The 20346-nt window shown below is 39.6% G+C and overlaps 1 protein-coding gene across 2 annotated transcripts in view; it reads right to left on the bottom strand.

Annotated features, from left to right (window-relative positions):
* Nucleotides 1-2230: 2230 nt before the first annotated feature.
* LOC149790144 (phospholipid phosphatase 2-like) overlaps nt 2231-20346 on the bottom strand; it is a 39106-nt gene continuing 20990 nt past the window's right edge. For both annotated transcript variants that reach the window (XM_089972125.1, XM_089972126.1), the window contains exons 3-6: nt 18565-18866; nt 15179-15236; nt 14530-14706; nt 2231-4795 (exon numbers count right to left, since the gene is read on the bottom strand). In XM_089972125.1, coding sequence (XP_089828251.1) covers nt 4661-4795; nt 14530-14706; nt 15179-15236; nt 18565-18866 — 672 coding nt within the window. In that variant the 3' untranslated portion in view covers nt 2231-4660. The remainder of the gene's footprint in view (nt 4796-14529; nt 14707-15178; nt 15237-18564; nt 18867-20346) is intronic.

Here is a 20346-nt window from a genome sequence, read left to right as displayed (position 1 = left end):
AAGATATTATCAAAGGGAAAGCGTTATCATTTTATAAGTTTGAATCAAGATATTATCAAAGGGAAAGCGTTATCATTTTATAAGTTTGAATCAAGATATTATCAAAGGGAAAGCGTTATCATTTTATACGTTTGAATCAAGATATTATCAAAGGGAAAGCGTTATCATTTTATACGTTTGAATCAAGATATTATCAAAGGGAAAGCGTTATCATTTTATAAGTTTGAATCAAGATATTATCAAAGGGAAAGCGTTATCATTTTATAAGTTTGAATCAAGATATTATCAAAGGGAAAGCGTTATCATTTTATAAGTTTGAATCAAGATATTATCAAAGGGAAAGCGTTATCATTTTATACGTTTGAATCAAGATATTATCAAAGGGAAAGCGTTATCATTTTATACGTTTGAATCAAGATATTATCAAAGGGAAAGCGTTATCATTTTATACGTTTGAATCAAGATATTATCAAAGGGAAAGCGTTATCATTTTATACGTTTGAATCAAGATATTATCAAAGGGAAAGCGTTATCATTTTATAAGTTTGAATCAAGATATTATCAAAGGGAAAGCGTTATCATTTTATAAGTTTGAATCAAGATATTATCAAAGGGAAAGCGTTATCATTTTATAAGTTTGAATCAAGATATTATCAAAGGGAAAGCGTTATCATTTTATAAGTTTGAATCAAGATATTATCAAAGGGAAAGCGTTATCATTTTATACGTTTGAATCAAGATATTATCAAAGGGAAAGCGTTATCATTTTATACGTTTGAATCAAGATATTATCAAAGGGAAAGCGTTATCATTTTATACGTTTGAATCAAGATATTATCAAAGGGAAAGCGTTATCATTTTACACGTTTGAATCAAGATATTATCAAAGGGAAAGCGTTATCATTTTATAAGTTTGAATCAAGATATTATCAAAGGGAAAGCGTTATCATTTTATAAGTTTGAATCAAGATATTATCAAAAAAGGTTGCTTAAAGATCTAAGTAGTTGTTAGAAACTGGAAAATGTCTTACAGTCAGTGATAGGTAAAGCGAAAAACATCAATATTAATTTTCTGAAAAGGGAGCTAATTTACCTACATGTCTCTATCCAAATTACTTACCAATATTTCCTTAATTATTCACTCCTTGAAACCTTACACCCAATCGACCAATCAGACCTTACATTTGTTTTCTTCTTCTTCTTCTTGTTTTTGTGTTTTTTATAGGATTGTTTAAAGCGAAGCGACTGAATCCTATTTGTGGAATCTTAGCTGAAAACGCTTTTCTCGACCTAAAGAAATGGAAATAACTTTTGTGCGACCAAGAGGAAGGAAAATAACTTCTACACAACCAAAAGGAAGATAAACAGAAACTTTTGAAGTGTTGTGATATGATAGTTGTGATAGTTTTCTTTTTCACCGCTTGTTATGTATGTATGGTTTCAGGATTCAGAACTCTAATGGCTCCCATACCAATTTATCGGTGGAAAAATAATCAAATCGAAAGAGAGAAATACAGTATTCTGGCCTCCCTTACGGTGGTGTGACCCCTCGTGATGCATGATGGTTACATTGCTGGGGGTGCGGGGGATACCAGGTTCGAACTTTATGGAATGGCAAAGCTCTAGAAATGCAAAGGTACGATGGATTTTATTAAATCAAACAACACTCCATATGGAAAATTACACACATGAGGTTATACAATCCAGATATAAATGTACACATATAATTATGATATTCGTTCCAAGCTCATCTACCTTATACAGTTCTGCCATTTCTGTCTTTTGAATACGATTTAAATAATTAAATAAGGAATGAGCCAAAGATATCCCAAATTTTTCTTAGAAAAGTAAAAATTTCATATTTTTACCGATTACCAAAATCGTTATTTAGCAAAGACAATTTACCGAACGATGGACCTAAAATATCGTAATATCGTGATTGATAACTTTCTCGATATTTTACTTCTGAAATATTTTAATTTGAAGTTGGCATCAAAATATTATTCAATAATAATAATAATAATAATGATAATAGCAATATAACATTAAAATTGGAAATAAATTTCTATTAAACGTTTAAACAAACTCAGTAGCCAATATTATATATATATATATATATATATATATATATATATATATATATATATATATATATATATATATATATATATATATATATATATATATATATATATATATATATATATATATAATATACGCCTAACAATTATTAATAATTTGGGAGCCTGAAATCCGGAGATCTTTTTATACAATCTGATGATCCTGCGACGGAGCCATACAGCCGAAGAATCCGGTTTTATCCGGAGATTTAGTAGTCCTGAAGCTCAAGTCACCTGACTTAAGAGTTCATGACATTCCAAATGCTAATATATGTCTGAGCTACAGAAGAATTTGCTTACATAAGCACTTTTCTGCTTGTTGCATCCATACTGTCACGATGCCCCAGACCAAAGCTAATTATAAAACTAATGCGGAGTCATGAGATGAGAAGAGATGGTCATTAAGACTGGACACAGTAGGGCTAAGAGTCTAGTGACCCGCATGGAATACTTGAGAAAACATCCCAAAATAAATGTCAGATTGAGAATTGGTACAATAAACAGATTAAACAAATTCTACATTCAAATCGAAAACAACCGTTTACAGAGTACAAGTCTTTAGATTCGTCAGAGTATAGTTTTCATGGTACCTTTCAAGTGTTAGACGATACGATACAACGATGCAACGTAGCAAAAGTCCATTGAGAAGACAGGGCCGTACTTTGAATTCCTGGACAAGTAAGGGGACATACCTCTGCTGTTTCGTGTATTGTTTCGTTGTTTCTTATTTTTAAGCTATGACGAAGGACTGAAGCACACCATCTTTATATGAATATCTGTGTTGGTCTAATTCAGTTATTCCAGTTTTATTATATCTTTCGTAATGAGATAGTGAAATATATCAAAGTGAGAAAAATTAAATCGCCACAGTGACGATACCACTGCAATCACCACGGTGGCGATATCACTTTTGGAACTACTTTCTTTTACTATTTAGGAAGCTTATGTATTCTTCAGGCCTATATTTCCATAGTTAGGTATAGTTTATTTATTATTATTTTCTTTCCATTCTCTTTCTATACTCTCCCCCTCCCTCTTTCTCATCAAAATTTATAGATTTTGGAATGTGTCCAGACTGTTGACCCTGTGGAATATCTTTATGTGTTCATTAAAAACGCGCCGTACAAATGAAACACAAACAACATTAAGACAGCTTTAAATATTATTTTTTTTTAATGGTTAGAATGCAGATATAAGCATTTACTTACAATTAACTGACAATCATAAATATTTTATTTAATGATGTTACGCGCTGAAACCTATTACAGGGTTCTGTCATGTTATTTTAGCTTTCCTACTGGATCAAAGTTCACTGTATCAATCCGCGCGAGACATGTGCTAGCAAATATAGGAAAACATCTCTAAATTTTGGCAAGAAAACGTTGATTATTTGACAGAATAAACAATAGAGGCCATTAAAATGTAAAATCTAAATTTATTAAATGTCACTGTCCTAAAATTATTGAAAAATTTCGGAACGTCCTTTTAAACTTTCCATCTGTCCGCCTCGAGTATTTCCAGTAGCAATGATAAGTCATGCATACTAATGAATTGGTCGCGACTGCAATGTTTGAAGTACCTCCTGTTTGATTGTTATTTCGCTTGTCCAGTTTCCCCGCTCACTATAATGACGTAATGACGGCATATAGAACGGTAGCGCTTTCAGGGCTCAGTATACTGTCCATGCAGTGAATGTAGAGCAATACTTTCATTATTTAAGCCAACATTCAAATTGAAATCCAAAGTGACTCTTGTATTGGCTTTATTTCGCAAGATCTGATCCTCTATGTATTTAATCTATAGGACTAAAATTAGCTCCGAAAAAGACACAACGCAACAATTTATAGCAAAATAGGACTGCAAACAGCTGCTGAACTGCATTTTGTAGCGGACAGGCTTAGGAGGAATGTGAAGAGTAAACTCCATCCGTCAGTACACAGCTTCAGTTAACTAAGTTTAGAACTGTATGTATATGTATTTGTGTGTGGTATAAATAAGATGTACGTTTGATACGTATCTTTGATGTCCCATTCGGAAAGCCTTGTTTACTTTTGTAGAAAAATACGTACATTTGCTATATGACACACACACACACACACACACACACACACACAGAGCTATATATGTCATAACGTAGAGCTCGAAAGTTAAAAGATTTGCAAATTGTTATTAAAATAGGGTCACTTTGTCTTCCTTAGCATGAAAAGAGCATGTATTTATTTAACACCATGTAGCACAAGTCGTTGTGTCACCAACAGAATCAACTACTCATGATCTAACACCCGTATTATTCAAAACTAAACGTTCCAATTCAGCTTTTCGCAATAAATTAAAAAAAAACAACAAACAAAATAAAAACAAAAATTAACCCCATACAATCTTTCCCACTCAGAATGCATTTTCCTTGCTAACCTGACATGATGTCCCCATTTTAGTACAATTCGAATTGTATTTGTCAGAGACTATAACACATTAGTAGATAGAAACACGTGTTTTAAAGGTAATTTTTTCTTATTTACAATAGATGTAGAATGATTGCATCACACTAACTCCTTCATTTCCTGTGACTCCAGTGTATCTTTTTCATCATGTATTCCTCTGGCAGATGCACTACTAATACTATATTGCCTGTTGCTACCATTCCTGTGACACGGTCGAACTAACACGAAACGCACCTGCAGAAGCAAAATAAATACCATGTATTAGATACGAGTCTCAAATCATACATGGATAAATAATATTATAAATTCTCTTAATTCATTATATAACAATATTTTCAAACAAAATTTTGTAATTCTGTGTGAAATTTTGTTAAGATATTGTCATTAAATCTTCAATAATTGTAAAAGAAGCATTTGAACAGATACGAAATGTCGGATTTAATGTAATTACAGTAGTAATAGGGGGCTGTATACGGACAACGGAAAATCCAATCAAAAAGATCGTGAAGCTGTATACGGGCAAAAGGTTGGGACTATATACGGACAAAAGGTTGGGACTTTCTTGGCATCCGTCCGTCTACGGGAGACGATGGCGTAGCTCCAAAGTAAGCTTTTGTCTATCCTTCTTTTTGCTCTCTTTTCAGCTTGTTTTATTCTTCTCTCTTCCTCTGCATTTTGAACTCCCTGCCTGACAGCTAGGCGCCAGCTGGAACGGTTGTTTGCACAGCTCTCCCAGTCGTTGACATTGATGTTTGCCGTCTTCATATCCTTCTTGCAAACATCTTTGTAGCGCAGGTGTGGTCGTCCAGTTGGTCGTGCACCTTCTGCTAACTCCCCATATAACAGGTCCTTGGGAATGCGACCTGGGTCCATTCTTTTGACATGGCCAAGCCAGCGAAGGCGCCACTCGCTGAGAATGGAGAACATGCTCATGTTGGCTCGTTCTAGAACTCTGTTTTGGATACTTTGTCCTGCCACTGGATGTGCAGAATGCGCCGCAGACATCTCAGGTGGAAGCTATTGAGTTTCCTCTCGTGTCTTGCATAGGTGGTCCATGTTTCGCTGCTGTAGAGAAGTGAGCTGAGTACGCAGGCTTGGTATACACGCAGTTTGGTCTTCTCTGTTAGGTTGGGGTTGTTCCAGACTCTCTGGTTAAGTCTGGCCATCACTGCTGCTGCCTTGGCAATCCTGCCGTTCACCTCAGAATCAATGGAGAGTGAGCTGGAGATGTTAGACCCGAGGTATGTGAAGTTCTCGACAACTTCCAAGTTGTACCCATCGATGGTGACAGAGGGAGGGGAGTCTGCGTTCTGCGCCATCACGTTCGTTTTCTTCAAACTGATGGTTAGTCCAAATTCCTTACAAGCATGGGAGAGGCGGCATACCAGCTGCTGCAGTCCATCTTCCGTGTGTGATGTCAAGGCTGCATCGTCGGCGAAGAGCAATTCACGGATGAGTACCTCTGTGACTTTAGTCTTAGCACGGAGACGGGCGATGTTGAACAGCTTGCCGTCAGCCCTGGTATGGATGTACACTCCCTCGCTGCAGTCCTTGAATGCGTACTGGAGAAGCATGGAGAAGAAGATGGCAAAGAGCGTCGGCACAAGGACACAGCCTTGTTTGACTCCGCTGATGACTGGGAATGCTTCAGATGTTGCGCCATTGAAGCATACTGTGCTGTGCATGTTCTCGTGGAACGACATGATGACAGCAAGTAGACGTGTGGGGCAGCCGATCTTCTGCAGGAGTCTGAAGAGTCCACTCCGACTAACCAGGTTAAACGCCTTCGTCAGGTCTATGAAGGCAATGTAGAGGGGCATCTGCTGCTCGCGACACTTCTCCTGCAGCTGACGTAGTGAGAAGATCATGTCTACAGTTGACCTGCCGGCTCGAAATCCACACTGGGACTCTGGGTAGACGCGGAAGGCTAGGATCTGCAAGCGCGCCAAGGCAACACGGGCGAAAGCCTTTTCCAACGATGCTGAGGAGAGAGATGCCCCGATAATTGTTGCAGTCGCTACGGTCTCCTTTATTTTTGTACAAAGTGACGATGTTGGCGTTATGCATGTCCTGTGGGATGTATCCCTGTTCCCAGCAAAGGCAGAGGAGTGTGTGTAGGGGCTGGAGCAGTGCTGGTTTTCCGCTCTTGAGGACTTCAGGCGGGATGCCGTCGCTTCCAGGAGCCTTCCCACAGGCAAGGCAATCGATGGCTTTTCCGAGCTCTTCCAGGGTGGGCTGTGTGTCTAGCTCCTCCATGACAGGCAGGTCTGGAATGGCGTCCAGGGCAGTTCCAGTGACATTGTTTTGGGTTGCATATAGCTCGAGATAGTGCTCAACCCATCGCTGTAGTTGTTTCCCCTGGTCTGTGATGACTTCGCCCGTCTTGGACTTGAGGGGGGCGGTCTTGTAACCGGGGGGACCTGTCGCCTTTTTGATACCCTCATACAATACTCTTGTATCCCCGGTGTCAGCAGCTGTCTGTATACTGTTGCAAAGGTTCAGCCAGTAGGTGTTGGCACAGCGGCGGGCAGTCTTCTGGGCATTGTTCCTTGCAATCCTGAGGGCTTGTAGTGTTCTGGGGCTAGGTGCAGCCTTGTATGCCAGGAAGGCTTTCCTCTTTGCCTCAGTCACGGGCTCCATCTCCTCCCAGTTTGCCTCATACCAGTCGACATTCTTTCGCTCCCTCTTCCCGTAAGCTGTGATGGCTGAATTGTACACAGAGACACGGATATGGGACCACTTGGAGTCAATGGTGTCATCAAGTGTCACTTTGGTGAGGGCTTCCTTCAGTTTGCTGATGAACTGCCGTGTTTTCTCTGGGTTGCTTGCACAGCAGGTGTTGATGCGTGGGTGACCCTTCTTCTTGGAGTGGTACAGCTTCTTGGGTAATATTCACACCTTGCTGGCCACGAGGGAATGGTCCGTGTCACGATCGGCACTGTGGTAACTGCGGGTGAGGAGGACACTGGCCAGTTCTGCACGCCTGGTGATGACGAGGTCTAGCTGGTGCCAGTGGCGTGAACGTGGGTGTCTCCACGACACCTGGTGGATCTCCTTGCATTTGAAGAAAGTGTTGGTCACACATAGGCTGTGGGACCAGCACATCTCCAGCAGTCGCTGACCATTCTCGTTGATCTTGCCCCTTCCGTAAAAGCCGAGACAGGTGAACCAGGCCTCATGATCAGCTCCCACTCTAGCATTGAAGTCTCCTAGTAAGTAAAGGCTTTCATTGTTGGGGATACTGGATATTGCCTGATCCAGAGCCTCATAAAACCTGTCTTTCTCCCCGTAGGTGGAGCAGAGGGTTGGGGCGTACAGCTGAAGATGTTGACCGGGTCTAAGGATGTTGACAGCCGGAGGGCAAGGATTCTCTCAGTGCCTGATGATGGAGGTTCAATGAAGGCGAGTAGCGTGTTCTTTACGGCAAAGCCTACACCATGCTGCCTAGGTTCATCCAAGGGCTTCCCCTGCCAAAAGAACATGTAATTGGCTTCCCTGATTGTGCCGCTGTCAGCCAGTCGGGTCTCCTGGAGGCAGGCAATGTCAATGTTCAGTCGGGAGAGTTCTCTGTCAATGACGGCAGTCTTCCGTGCATCGTCGATCTGCTGTAGGTCAGCGGTCAATCCAGGACATATGGTCCTGATGTTCCAGGTTGCAAAACGAAGAGTTGGAGTCTTCTTATTTCTTCTTTTAGTCTTTCCTGGTGCGGAGTTTTGTGGCCCACTTGTCGAGATGGTTCTCTAAGCTCCATGCACCCAGTGAAGCAGGCAGGCCATGGCGGGCAGCACCTTACTGACTGGGGGCTGCCCAGCTTGAGGCGGGCGGTAGCTGTCCAGTGAGACCTGAGATCTCTCCCACCGTCAGAAGTAACCCCTGGCGCCAAGCTCTACGCCAATCGAGCTTTGACTTAGAACCGGTAAACTGCTACTTCTCGTGTTGTGCCGACACCGTACGACGACGCTGGAGTGTCCTCTCCAGTGGAGCTATGAAGCCTGGGCAGGGTGGTATGGAGAGTCAGCTGTTGTCCATGCAGCAGATCCCCCTCTCCACGCAGCTGGTGTGCCCAAGGGAACGACGAATGCCGATACAGCTTGGCACCAACGGCGTCGCAGGAGTTGCCGGAATGACATTGAAGTCATGTCAGACCGCCTTAGGGACTCCATCTCCGGATTTTCTGTGGGGGTTTACTCCCTTAGCTTTTCCCATGAGTGGGCATATCCACAAGGCAGCAGAGGTTTGGAATCGGAGTTTTCCTTCTCCTAGATGAGCTACCATCCAAGGTTTACGAGTCCCATCTACCCGAAGCAACTGGTTTTAAGGCTCCAGTGGGCCGCCTTCATCCCTTCTCCTGTTAGTAGAAAACATGGTCTGCCGGGCTTCACATCTAAGCCACTCGCGAAGGCCAGGAGCTGGATTTTAGTTGACAGAGGCAGTCAGAGACGCAAGCTGTATGGAGCATTTTTTGGAGGATTGGGGCGCTTGTCTCCCACTGACGGTTGTTCTGCTCAAAGTGTGGCTGATATCGTTTCCCATTTAAGATAAGACTTTCACGTATCGCGCGTACAGTCTTGCTTCTTGAATGATGGTTTTGTAATCGGCAGCGTCAGCCAACAAATGGAAAGCGGTACTGCTTCAATTCAGTCTCAAACGGACATCCACGCCGTTCAGCGAATGCTTCTCTTGTAACCACATGTGCAAATTCAAACGATATATTAGTTCTTAAATCAGACCATCTTTTGATTTTGTTTCGTCGCTCTTGATACCCATCATTGTCATCCGATATTGTGTCGAACGTGTCCTTCTCGTCTGGTTTCCATCTCAAGCAGGCATCCAGATGAGTGCTCTTAGCGTCTGTTCCATACGTCAATAGCTTTTACAAGTCCACTCCTCTGAACAATAATTGCATGAAATTGTTGACGGGAGCTAAATTCTGTTCACTGTCTATAGAACCTTCATTTTTATCTAGAAATTTCACTTTCATTACAAATAACTGCTATTCAGATCGATGTAATCCTCAGGTTGTCCTTTTATTTCAAATTCACGAGAGCTGGGTGACATGGCACACAGGTCCGGTTCTGACTTTACGCAAGGCTCTTGGTGCATCATTTTGTTTCTCTCTATGTGTTTTTTGACAATCAAAATCTCTGTGTCTCGGACGGGTTCTTCTTTTCGTGGTCTTTCGAGCTCTGGGAGTGTGAAGTCCTCCGGAAGGATGTCTTCGTCGTCTCTTTCTGCCTTGTCCTTGCTGTGGCCTCAGGGAAATAGGAATTCCTGACTCGGTAGCGTCCATAACATTTATAGGCGTCCCAAAATCTCTTTGCCCATTTGAGGCAAGACAGTTTTGCCTGCTCTCAAGAAAGATTCTCTAGGTTTTTTGGTCGATGATGACATTTTGGAGAAATTCTTTGCCGTGCGTCAGTGCGGAATCTTTCAAAGCGTGCAATCCTCGAGTCACCACTGGTTTCAAAACATGGGCTACCTAACGAAAGGCTGATTTCAGGATATCTCCTAAACCATGTCCTCGCTGTCGAGCTGCTCCTCGGTACACTGGATACATGACGTACGAGTCGTTAGAGAATCGTTTTCGAAAATGGAGTTTCACCGTGACTTTCCCTTTGGAGAATGTAATATTTTGTCCCAGATATTCCTTCATAGCAATGTTGACAGTGTAAAAATACGACATACTGACGGGTAAATATTGAGGATGTACACATTTGCGGTGCACTTAATAAGTGTTAGCACCTTCCTGGTCATTGGTCGTGGCAGAATCCGCTTTGAAAGAAATGACACGGAGTAACGGTATGGAGGTGTGTCCCACCACGTTGTACTCCACTACATCAGAATACACACAGATCAAAATGAGGCCCTCGTTCAGTTCTACAGGGGATCCAAAATACCTGAAAAAAATTCCATATTACTTCGGGCTCAGATTAAGTGCTACCATCTGTGGATATGTCTACCCAAAATTTCAATCAAACTACCATTAAACCAGATGTGCACTGTGTCGGTAACCTGAAATTACATCAGTAGGCGACGATCCACTTTATCGTACTCAATCTTGACACCTTACTGGCTTTGTTCAGGGATTTCCCAAACGCTGCATCGAACCTGTCAGCAATTGTGTCCACTAAATGTTCACTGCTAAAATAATAGCCTGGCGGAATTTTCAACGTGTAGATGCTGAATGATGAATTGCTTGCTATTTTGTGCAACCTGAAAACCCGCTTTTATTCATCTCTACTTACAATAGGACGTTCAGGATTTTGACCTGGAAAGTATTTTGAGTTTCAGTGATGTTTTTGATTTGTGTAGGGTAAGTTGTTTCCATCAAGGCCACTTCTCAATGGGCTTCGGGATCTAGTTGGATGGCTTAAGGTAATTTGGCCGTGTAACAACACAAAGTGTTGTTGGGAAACACCTCCATGGAACTATCGCTGGGTAGCGTTAAGTAAAATTGGTTGTTGTTTTTCATAATTCCAGAGTTCTACTGTCCGAGGGTTCACTCGTAGTGAGAGGAGTGTCTGAAAGAGGATTGTTGTTGTGGTGATTGTTGTAGTGGTGACAGACGGTCGACGCAAGGCTCCTCTGGTTTCCGTTCGAGGAGTATTTCAGAGAAGGATTGGAGAGACGGTAACCGATGCAATTGCTCAGTAAAATGGTCCACAATTATTTGTCTCCTTGTTGCAATCTCAGATCGGCAATAGCGGCACTGATGACACAATACACCAACAAGATTTGGCAGAAAAAGACGATTCGCGTTTTAGGCACACGTTCTCCACACCACACCCACAAGGGTTGCTTTTGTAGATCTTGCAGAGAAGAACTGGATCAAGGAGTGATCACTGCGGTTATATCGGTAGCTGAGGTTGTGTGGAAGAGCATGATGGTCACTTCTTTTTATAGTCGTTGATTTGAGAAGCGTCGATTCAAGAATCAAAACTAGGAGGATATCCTTTTCAGCCTACTTTGACTTCTTTGACACGGCCTTTTCGCACTTTACGGGTTCTTCGTTCAAAAATGCTTTCGATGTCGTACACTTCATTTTCTTGTGAGGTCAGGAGTTGTAACTCGGGCAAGTAAAACCTTCATTTTAACACTTCCCCGTTCATGTCTTCCAATTTATAGACGGCAGGATGACGACCACGTACTCGTCCTGTTACACGAAACAGTTCGGTGGTACAGATGGTTAAGTACCCTTTGTCGAACGTGCTCTTGGTTTTGCCAATGCACACCAAATCTCTTGCTGCCAACACTCCACCTTTCTTGGGGACAGCCACCGCCGAGGATGTACCAAACAGGTGCTCAAAAACGGCCACTTCGTTGTCGGGAGTCACTTCTTGGGGGCACATCCGATACTTCGATGGTTAGATTGGTTGTACGCTCGAACCAAGTGCGGTAAGATGTCGATGTTCTGGAGAGTGTGTTGATGCGTAAAATATATCCGCATGCGTTCTTTCTAGATGCATTGAAAAAGTTCCACGATGATGGCTTTAGTTTCGGGATTATCGGTGCTGACAAAATAAATGTCACGTTTCGTTAATTGTTTTTGGAAAGTTTGGTTCAGACATTCGGTGCCTTTTCTGGTTTGTCATCGAAGAGCGTGACGACCACTTTGTTTTAAAACCAGTTTGAAGGCTCGCACTAATTCACTGCTCGATTTGGAAGTCAGTGGCACGACCCAGGCAAATTTGGAAAAGATATCGATGACACAAAACAAATATTTGTAGCCACCATTGTAGGTGGCCAAATGAGAAACATCTGCTAAATCGGCTTGCTATTGATGATCGATGCCCTCCACTCGGGTGCGACTTCTGGAAAATTTTCGACGGATGAGTTTGTGTAAAGTGTTTATGATTTGTTTTTGTAACCATCGTTGAGCTTGATGTAAACGGAGACTTTTCAAACGGGTTTTGGTAGAACGATACAATTTCTGAACTCCTCCGTAACCTGCATGATGGGCTGGATCATAGTAATTGCTCGTTAGCACCTCTTATATTTTTTTAAATAAGTCACCCACTCTTTGCTGATGATAATTTGAATGAGGCGAAATGGTGGCTTGGAAACGGATTTACTTGTCGATGTTCCGCAGGAGTAGAAGACGAGTGTAGTGGTGGTGGTAGTGTGGGATATAATGGGATGGCTTTGGTCTTCTTTTCTTTTTTTTACTTCTGGTTTCCTTTATTTCTTTTTCCCTTCGGTCGAAGGATGAGTGGACGTCATCTTTTCAATCCAAACTTTAAATTCTTCTCGTTGGGGAGTGAGTGACGTGGTTAACAAGGACGCTGCAATCTTACAGAAATGGGAGCTGCTGTCGCTGTTTGTAAGACTTCTTGTACTTCTTCTTCGTCAGCAAATCGTGGGGCTGCGTTTGTTTTGACCTCTGTAGGTGGTGATGGTAAGGTGATGGACTTTTCATCAGGGTCTTAAAATATTTCAGAGTTGGCAGATCTGTTTCGCTGAAAGAGCTGCAGTCGTTGAAATAGTTGACCGTACTTTTGCGATTTTTCTGTTTCAGACACATCGCTGCGATCCATCAACGATTGCAATTTGTGTTGTAACTGGGACATCTCGGTCAAATGAGGATTGGGAGGTACATGCGCGATCCGTTCTTCTTGTCAACGATGGACTTCCATCCATCGTTTGCACGGCACTAAGTCAGTTTTCGTCCTTCCATCGTATTTTAATGGTCAAGTCTGAGATCGTTTAACTCCAGAGGTCCTTTTTGTCTTCTAGGTTCTTTTTATCTTGCTCCCATGAGTCCTTCCAGCATTGTTCCCAATACTCCTTTCCTTTGAACAACTGAGGCAAAATTCCTCCGCGTTCAACCAACGTCTTATTTTGACGGATGGGTATTTCCTTCTTGACCATTTGGCGAAGCTAACGCCAGTTACTAACCAAGACCACACTAATCAATCTGGCCCGTGTGGCGATAAAAGGTGCAAAACCTGCCAACATATGATAGAAACCAATACATTTTCTAGCACAGTTCCTAGAGAAAAACCGAACATGCATGGATCAAACAAAAAGTGCAAAACAGAGAATGCAATTTATCTTATCACATGTAAGATCGGAAGCATCCAGTATGTCGGAGAAACTGAAAAACTGCACAAAAAAATCTACCTTCATAGATCTGACTGGATGACAAAAAAAGCTCAGTCGCAGAACACTTCTCCTCCCATGGCCACACTTTCGGTGATATAACACTTATAGCTATTGCTCACAACCCCAAATGGAGTTCCGAAACCAGGAAAGAAAAGGAATCTTACTGCATACGCCGCCTTTGAACGTTGAAAACAAGCGGTTTAAACCAAGAAGACTAGAAAAAGACAGCCATTCCCAAATAAAATTACCTTTTGGCTGCCGGCATGTTCTCTTTTCAATGATTCTCTAAATTTGATTATTAGTCCCCCAATAATCTATAATTACAACTATAACAATGAAGTATCATGGATATAAATTGCGCTTACATAAATTTACGTAAAAAAACAGATGACGCTATGTTCATCGATTTCTAGGTCAATATAAAATATATTTCAGCATCCACAGCAAGTCATAGTAATGTAAAGTTTTACAAAGACAACTGTTTGTCTGTTGTTTATTTTTTTTGCGTCTTGTCTATATTTTGTATTTGCCTTTTGAAAAAGACTCATTAATAATGGAAAGCGCTTAGGCTAGCTAGATACTAGTTTTGCACTGTTCGTACTCAGTTTATATATATATTCAGTGCATATTTTGCCAATGGATCATAACCCCTAAACCGAGGTAAACATATGCTTACCAGCCCAACTCCACTCCCATTATTATCAAAATTTTATAAATCTAGTGCTTAAACGCTGTAGGTAGAGTTGCATGTCATTAGATATTTACGCATGCGTACAAGCACACTTTTGGATGGGCAGAACAAACACAATCCCCTATTCTCAATTGAAAAGCGTTGATGGCATGATAATGTAAAAGAATTACAAAACCTGCAGCACTGCAACTATAATTCCGAGTATAGCGCCACCTAGAACGTCGCTCCAGTGATGTTTGTAGTCCATTATCCGGGATAACCCGACATATAGCGCTACTCCCATGAATACTGCCTGCAGCAATAGACGAAATAGTTCCAACCTCGTCCAGATAAAGCGAACTTGCAGATAGATCTGAAAATAATTTTGAAAGAAACAACTTTATTTCCAATTAATATAACTAAAATTGTTCTAGCATATGTCGGTGTTTCATTCGGTAACGAGTGCCCGATACTGGATTGGATTAAGTGTCCGGAAATACAATTTATATTTCAATGATTTGAGAACGAGTCGGAACGGTTTTTGAAGAAGGCATTTTCGCAAAATGTGACTAATTTGAATATTTTATATAAAATATTCTCCGTGTTATTGAATGACAATACAGAAAATAGTACTAGTATCTGTTTGTATCGTTTTAAATGTCAAACAATACATGAAATCTACGTATTTACCCTAATAATTAAACTGATAATTTTCCATGACCTTGATAGATCTTTGGCAAAATGGATGCTATTTACAGGTTGGATAAGATTAAGTTGAGACAAAACAAATAAGCAAATACACATGCAACGGTGCGCAATAACATAATCTCAAAAAATATACATACCATGAAATAAGTAAACCCGAAGAAAGCTGCGGATGCATGGTTAGACGGGAACGATTTTCTGCAAGAAAAAAAGTTTATTTGTTGAAGTTGTTTGTTCACTGAACTTTGTAAACAATGACATACTTGGATACTCATATCAGTTTATATTATTGTTTCAATTCATTTGCTTACTTTGATACTTTGAAATTGAAAATCGAGGCTGACCTAATTACACGTCTTTTAACTGACAAACTTACGCAAATCTTAGCATGGTCATAACTATTGGAAACCTCGTTTTGAAATGTTTGGACCGATAGAGACAATCAATCCTTTTGCCTTACCATAAGACAGATAGGCTACATTTTAAAATTGATTTTCTTATAATTGGTGAAGATCTCCGTCTTGTAGTTGGTCCGTATATGGTAATTATTAATTATACTAATTAAAATAATTCAAGGACAAAAGAATTTGTCTTAGATATATGTATAGAAAGTAAATTCGCAGATGTATTTAGTAACAATATAGGTTCCCATAGGTATTAATGGAAAAAGAGTAATCCCGTAAAACTGGACTTTTCTCCTTGTTTTAGAAACCTTTATTGAAAAGGTAAATGTTAAACTTCGATACAGGACGGATCATTCTTTTGTAAAAAACTAAAATTGTTCTCAAAAACAAAATTGAAAGGACAAACATTCTGAAAATTTTATCAGTTTTTCCTTTTAACTGCTGAGTGTTGAAACCGTCTCTTATTCTTAAACAAAAGCAAGAGTTTTAAATTAAGAACATATTGAATGTCTTGCTGGCACTATTGTCATTTAGGCATAACATGACACCACAGGAAATCTTCTGGTGGAAACTCAATGTTGATACGACTTTCCGTCTTGGAGGTTTAACGATAACAAGATCAAAATGGCTGCCATACTGGTCATGCTATGTATCGGATGGATGCCATGTCTTGTAATGGAAGCAAAATATCGATATGCTAAAAATTCTAGGTGAAGAATAAATCAAACGATTTCTATTATGACCATTATGACCATATAGGTAGTGGATATACTGAATATCCGGATGGCACAATTTTTATTTATGACCATCAATGTTATTAGATTAATGTGTGAGTAAAATGGCATCGCAACAGGCCAAGTTCTTTAAGAACAGTAGCGATAACAAACTTGCAATAACGAACGGGGTGACGACGGGCGACAAACCACCAGATAACCAGTCGAGTAAAAGACTTAAGATCAACACATAAAATCAGATAATTGTAAATATAAGAAGCATAGAGGTGAGAAATAGTGTCAATAAAGTACCAAAGGTTCAGAAGAAACAGAACAATAAAATATATTAGGAAGGGCTAAAGCTGTATATATTGAAGAGCATGCGAGCGAACGAGAGAGAGAGAGAGACAGAGACAGAGAAAGAGCAAGTACTTCTGGAATTTAGAAAATACATAACTTAAACACTGCCATATTTTGGAAACATCAATGGTTATTTAACTGGGCAGAACTTTGGAATGAAACCAATTGTTTTATAGAAATTAATATAAATCATGTGAGGTTAAACCGCCATTTTACAGCACATTATTGGCTATACATCACATCCAGTATATTTGGTGGAAGAAGTGCCTAGCCCGGAAAGAACCACCGACCCACGGAAAGCTACTGGCATGCGTTCTCCATATCCATGTTGGTTGAAGCAAGGCTCGAACTCAGAGGTGTGATTTAAAATGGCGAGCGACATTGACGAAAAGGGCCAGCCTAGGCCCCCGAATCTATGTAAAAAGCAAGAAGTTGTTCTTGGCGAACTTGAAAGCCCACTTAATTATTCAGACATTCCGTGACTGCATGACTAACAGGACTTTTCTTAAACGGCCATACATAAAATCTGCAAACGCGTAATGAAAAATACTCAGAGTCTATTTGATTCATGGTAAAATTTTATAAATTTGTTTTCAAAGATACTGGATAGTTTCTATTGTTGGCTATACATTTTTGGTATGAACTTGTTTAATTCTTTTCTATACAGAAAGAACGAGTTACTTAATGTACACCAAAACGTGATAAGCCAGAGCAGAAACATTGCTATATATCATATACAAAAGCTGGAGACATTGCTTCATGAGAAATGCTCAGGATCTGATGTATTCACAGTAGAGTTTAATAGACTTTTCTGGAAAGATATTGGAAACTTTCCACTTAGGCTATAACGTTTGGTTGTGAACTTGGTGAATTAACTTTCACGCGAAAAGAAACAACATTATACAACATCTAAGCAGTCTTTTCCAAACTGGAAATCCAGTGCACTTCCATATGTATGATACAAAGTGCCTTCTACATATATTGCCAGAAGGATTAAAACTGCACCGCACATTTACACTTAAGGGTCAAACAGGGTTTCTGAAAGGATATTTTTGTGATTTATTTTTTAGTCTGGGCGTGCAATGATACAGTTGCCCAAGGGCACATATATTTTCAAGACTGAAGCGTTATTGATGCATTGTCATGCCAAACGGATGGTGCCAGCAGTTATTTCTGTAAGTATTCAATTACTTTGCATATGAAAAATGTTGCTCACTTACATCAGAAGAGAATAGTTTATGTGTACTAGCCATTTCCTACTAACACTCACACAAAACATTCTGGTATAATTTAGTTATGACTCAGATAATGTCGAGACAACAGTTGGTTAGGCAGGTCGGTCTAGGTGGGTCGATGACCTAGAAATGTTCCATTTATTTTTGCCGATAAGCGATCGTTATTTACATACACCACTGTGTAGCTATCTGGAAATGGACGCGTAAACGAAATGGATCATTTAGTTCGATAGTTGGTGTAAATTGGTTGAACTTCTTCATTCAAATGCAAGTTAATGACAATTTTTCTTCCGAAAACGTAAAAGCATACGAGTACTTGAACAAAGTATATGATGGATGCCTTACTTTGGCCTGACTCGGCCTGGGTTCGAATCCGCGACCAACAAGGTTATACATTAATCAAGCTGCAGAGTCTTTGGAATTAATGTTCATCTGGGACAAACGTAAGAACAACCACGCGAAAAGCATCGAATGCGGCCATTTTCTCTCTCTAGACTGCTCCCATATCAAATTCAGAACGATGTGTGATAGCAATGGAAGTGAAAACTGTGAGACTAAAAGGCTTGACTGTGAATTCAAATACAAGTAAGACATCAAAGATATTGTGTACTGCTGCAATTTATGGAGTTACAAGCCTTGTATCTCTTTATATGTTCATCTGGATACATGAATTATAACATAAAAAATCATGAACTTTTCCAAGTTTGTTTCAAGCTTGCAACAGACATATATATATATATATATATATATATATATATATATATATATATATATATATATATATATATATATATATATTCATGAGATGCCTCACCTTGCATCTGTTACTAAATACAAATCTGTTCCCTTGCAATACTGGTCACCCACGTTGACGTAAACAGAAACATTTTTGCCAAAACAGTCTATTTTACTATAATCGGGCATGCAGACATCAAAGAAGTGCGGCCTTAGTCTCCCTACGACCAGTTTTCCAATTTCTCCAAGTATCTGTGTTATCCCCATTCCAAATAAAAACAACCCTATCGTCTTGTAGCATGTAGTAGAGTATTTCAGAAAATTCAATCCTTGACCTTTCTGTCTGGACTGGTAATGGTGGACACCTTCTACAACCGCCATCTGGTATTAGAGTAAATACACAAGTAATCACTATCATTTTGAAAATTAGTAAAGATTTATTAAGATAAAACGAACGTGCTGTTACTACTGGTGTCTTAGCAACTGTTGGTATGGATGTCGTAAGATATTTAAGCAGGTGTAGCTTCGCATGTTTGAACATATGTTGCTACAGAGGTTTTAGAAGGTGTAGCTTCGCATGTTTTAACATATGCTGCTACAGACGTTTTAGTAGGTGTAGCTTCGCATGTTTAAGCTGATATTCCTACGGATGCTTTTGTAGATAAAATATTTCAAAAAGGACGTATAGTTTCTTCTTTCAAAATTTCGTCAACAAAAGTGATTACCTGAAACGTGTCGGACTAGATAGCAACATTTAAAAAAGCAATTACTTTGACTGTACAAAATATATAAAAAGAGACAGTGTACACTGAGCGTTATGTGTACATCAAATAAATTCAACCAACATGTGTAATCGTATGTCAATAAAATGAAACTTTGTGGGTTTTGTAATTGGTGCTTAATACTGATTTTGGTGTTCAACGTCAGTAATATCCATGTTCCACGTCGCTATGGTCTTCAACGGAAGTAATCTCCGTGTTCCACGACGTTACTAATAATCACGTATGTAAATTGTAACTGCAAACCCAACTTTTCAAAACAGAAACGGAAGTGCTACTTTAGTAGTCCAATAAATTAATCCCCATACGTTTAAAGATAGTGATGGACAGATTATAGTATGATCTCGCCTATTTAGTAGATCGTATTATTAGAACCGACCAAGCCGTTCATGGCACACCAAAATCTAGAGGAGTTCTAGTAGATACACATAAGCAACCAAACTTCGAACGAGCAGGTGAGCCAAAGTCGCCACACATTATCACAGCTGTAATTTTTGTTAATAACCAATCAAGAAATATTTTTAATGTTTCTAACGAAACTGCTTTAGAAGGCTTGATCATAGATAATCTCTCAATTTCATCCATTTATTATTACCATACACACACACAGATATATATATATATATATATATATATATATATATATATATATATATATATATATATATATATATATATATATATATATATATATATATATATATATATATATATTCAGACAAAGGATTAATGCAGATGGTTAATGATCGGTTCTACGACTCCTTGTAACAACGCTTGCGTAAACGAACTCTGCGGACATAATTTGCAAAGTGTTCGTAATGGAAGTCTAGGACCAAAACCGTGTTGGAGTTAACGTAAAAAAGCAATTGGGTATGCATTGTGGTGGTAAAAAATACCGATAACTGAAAAGATACTATGATAAAAAATAATTACACTGACCAAGCTATAAAAAGCGTACAAGATCATTTAAATAGATTCTCAAAGTAATGATTTAGGCAAATAACAAATAATAATATATATAAATGGAGCAAAAAGACGTTGCTAAACATTCAATCCAAGACTTTGTAAGACATCCTATCAGA

Source organism: Sinohyriopsis cumingii, chromosome 10, assembly GCF_028554795.1.
Source record: "Sinohyriopsis cumingii isolate HCF-2022 chromosome 10, ASM2855479v2, whole genome shotgun sequence".
Taxonomy (NCBI): Eukaryota; Metazoa; Mollusca; class Bivalvia; order Unionida; family Unionidae; genus Sinohyriopsis; species Sinohyriopsis cumingii.
The sequence above is the reverse complement of the archived record's forward strand: the minus strand, read 5'-3'. Positions and strand labels throughout refer to the sequence as shown.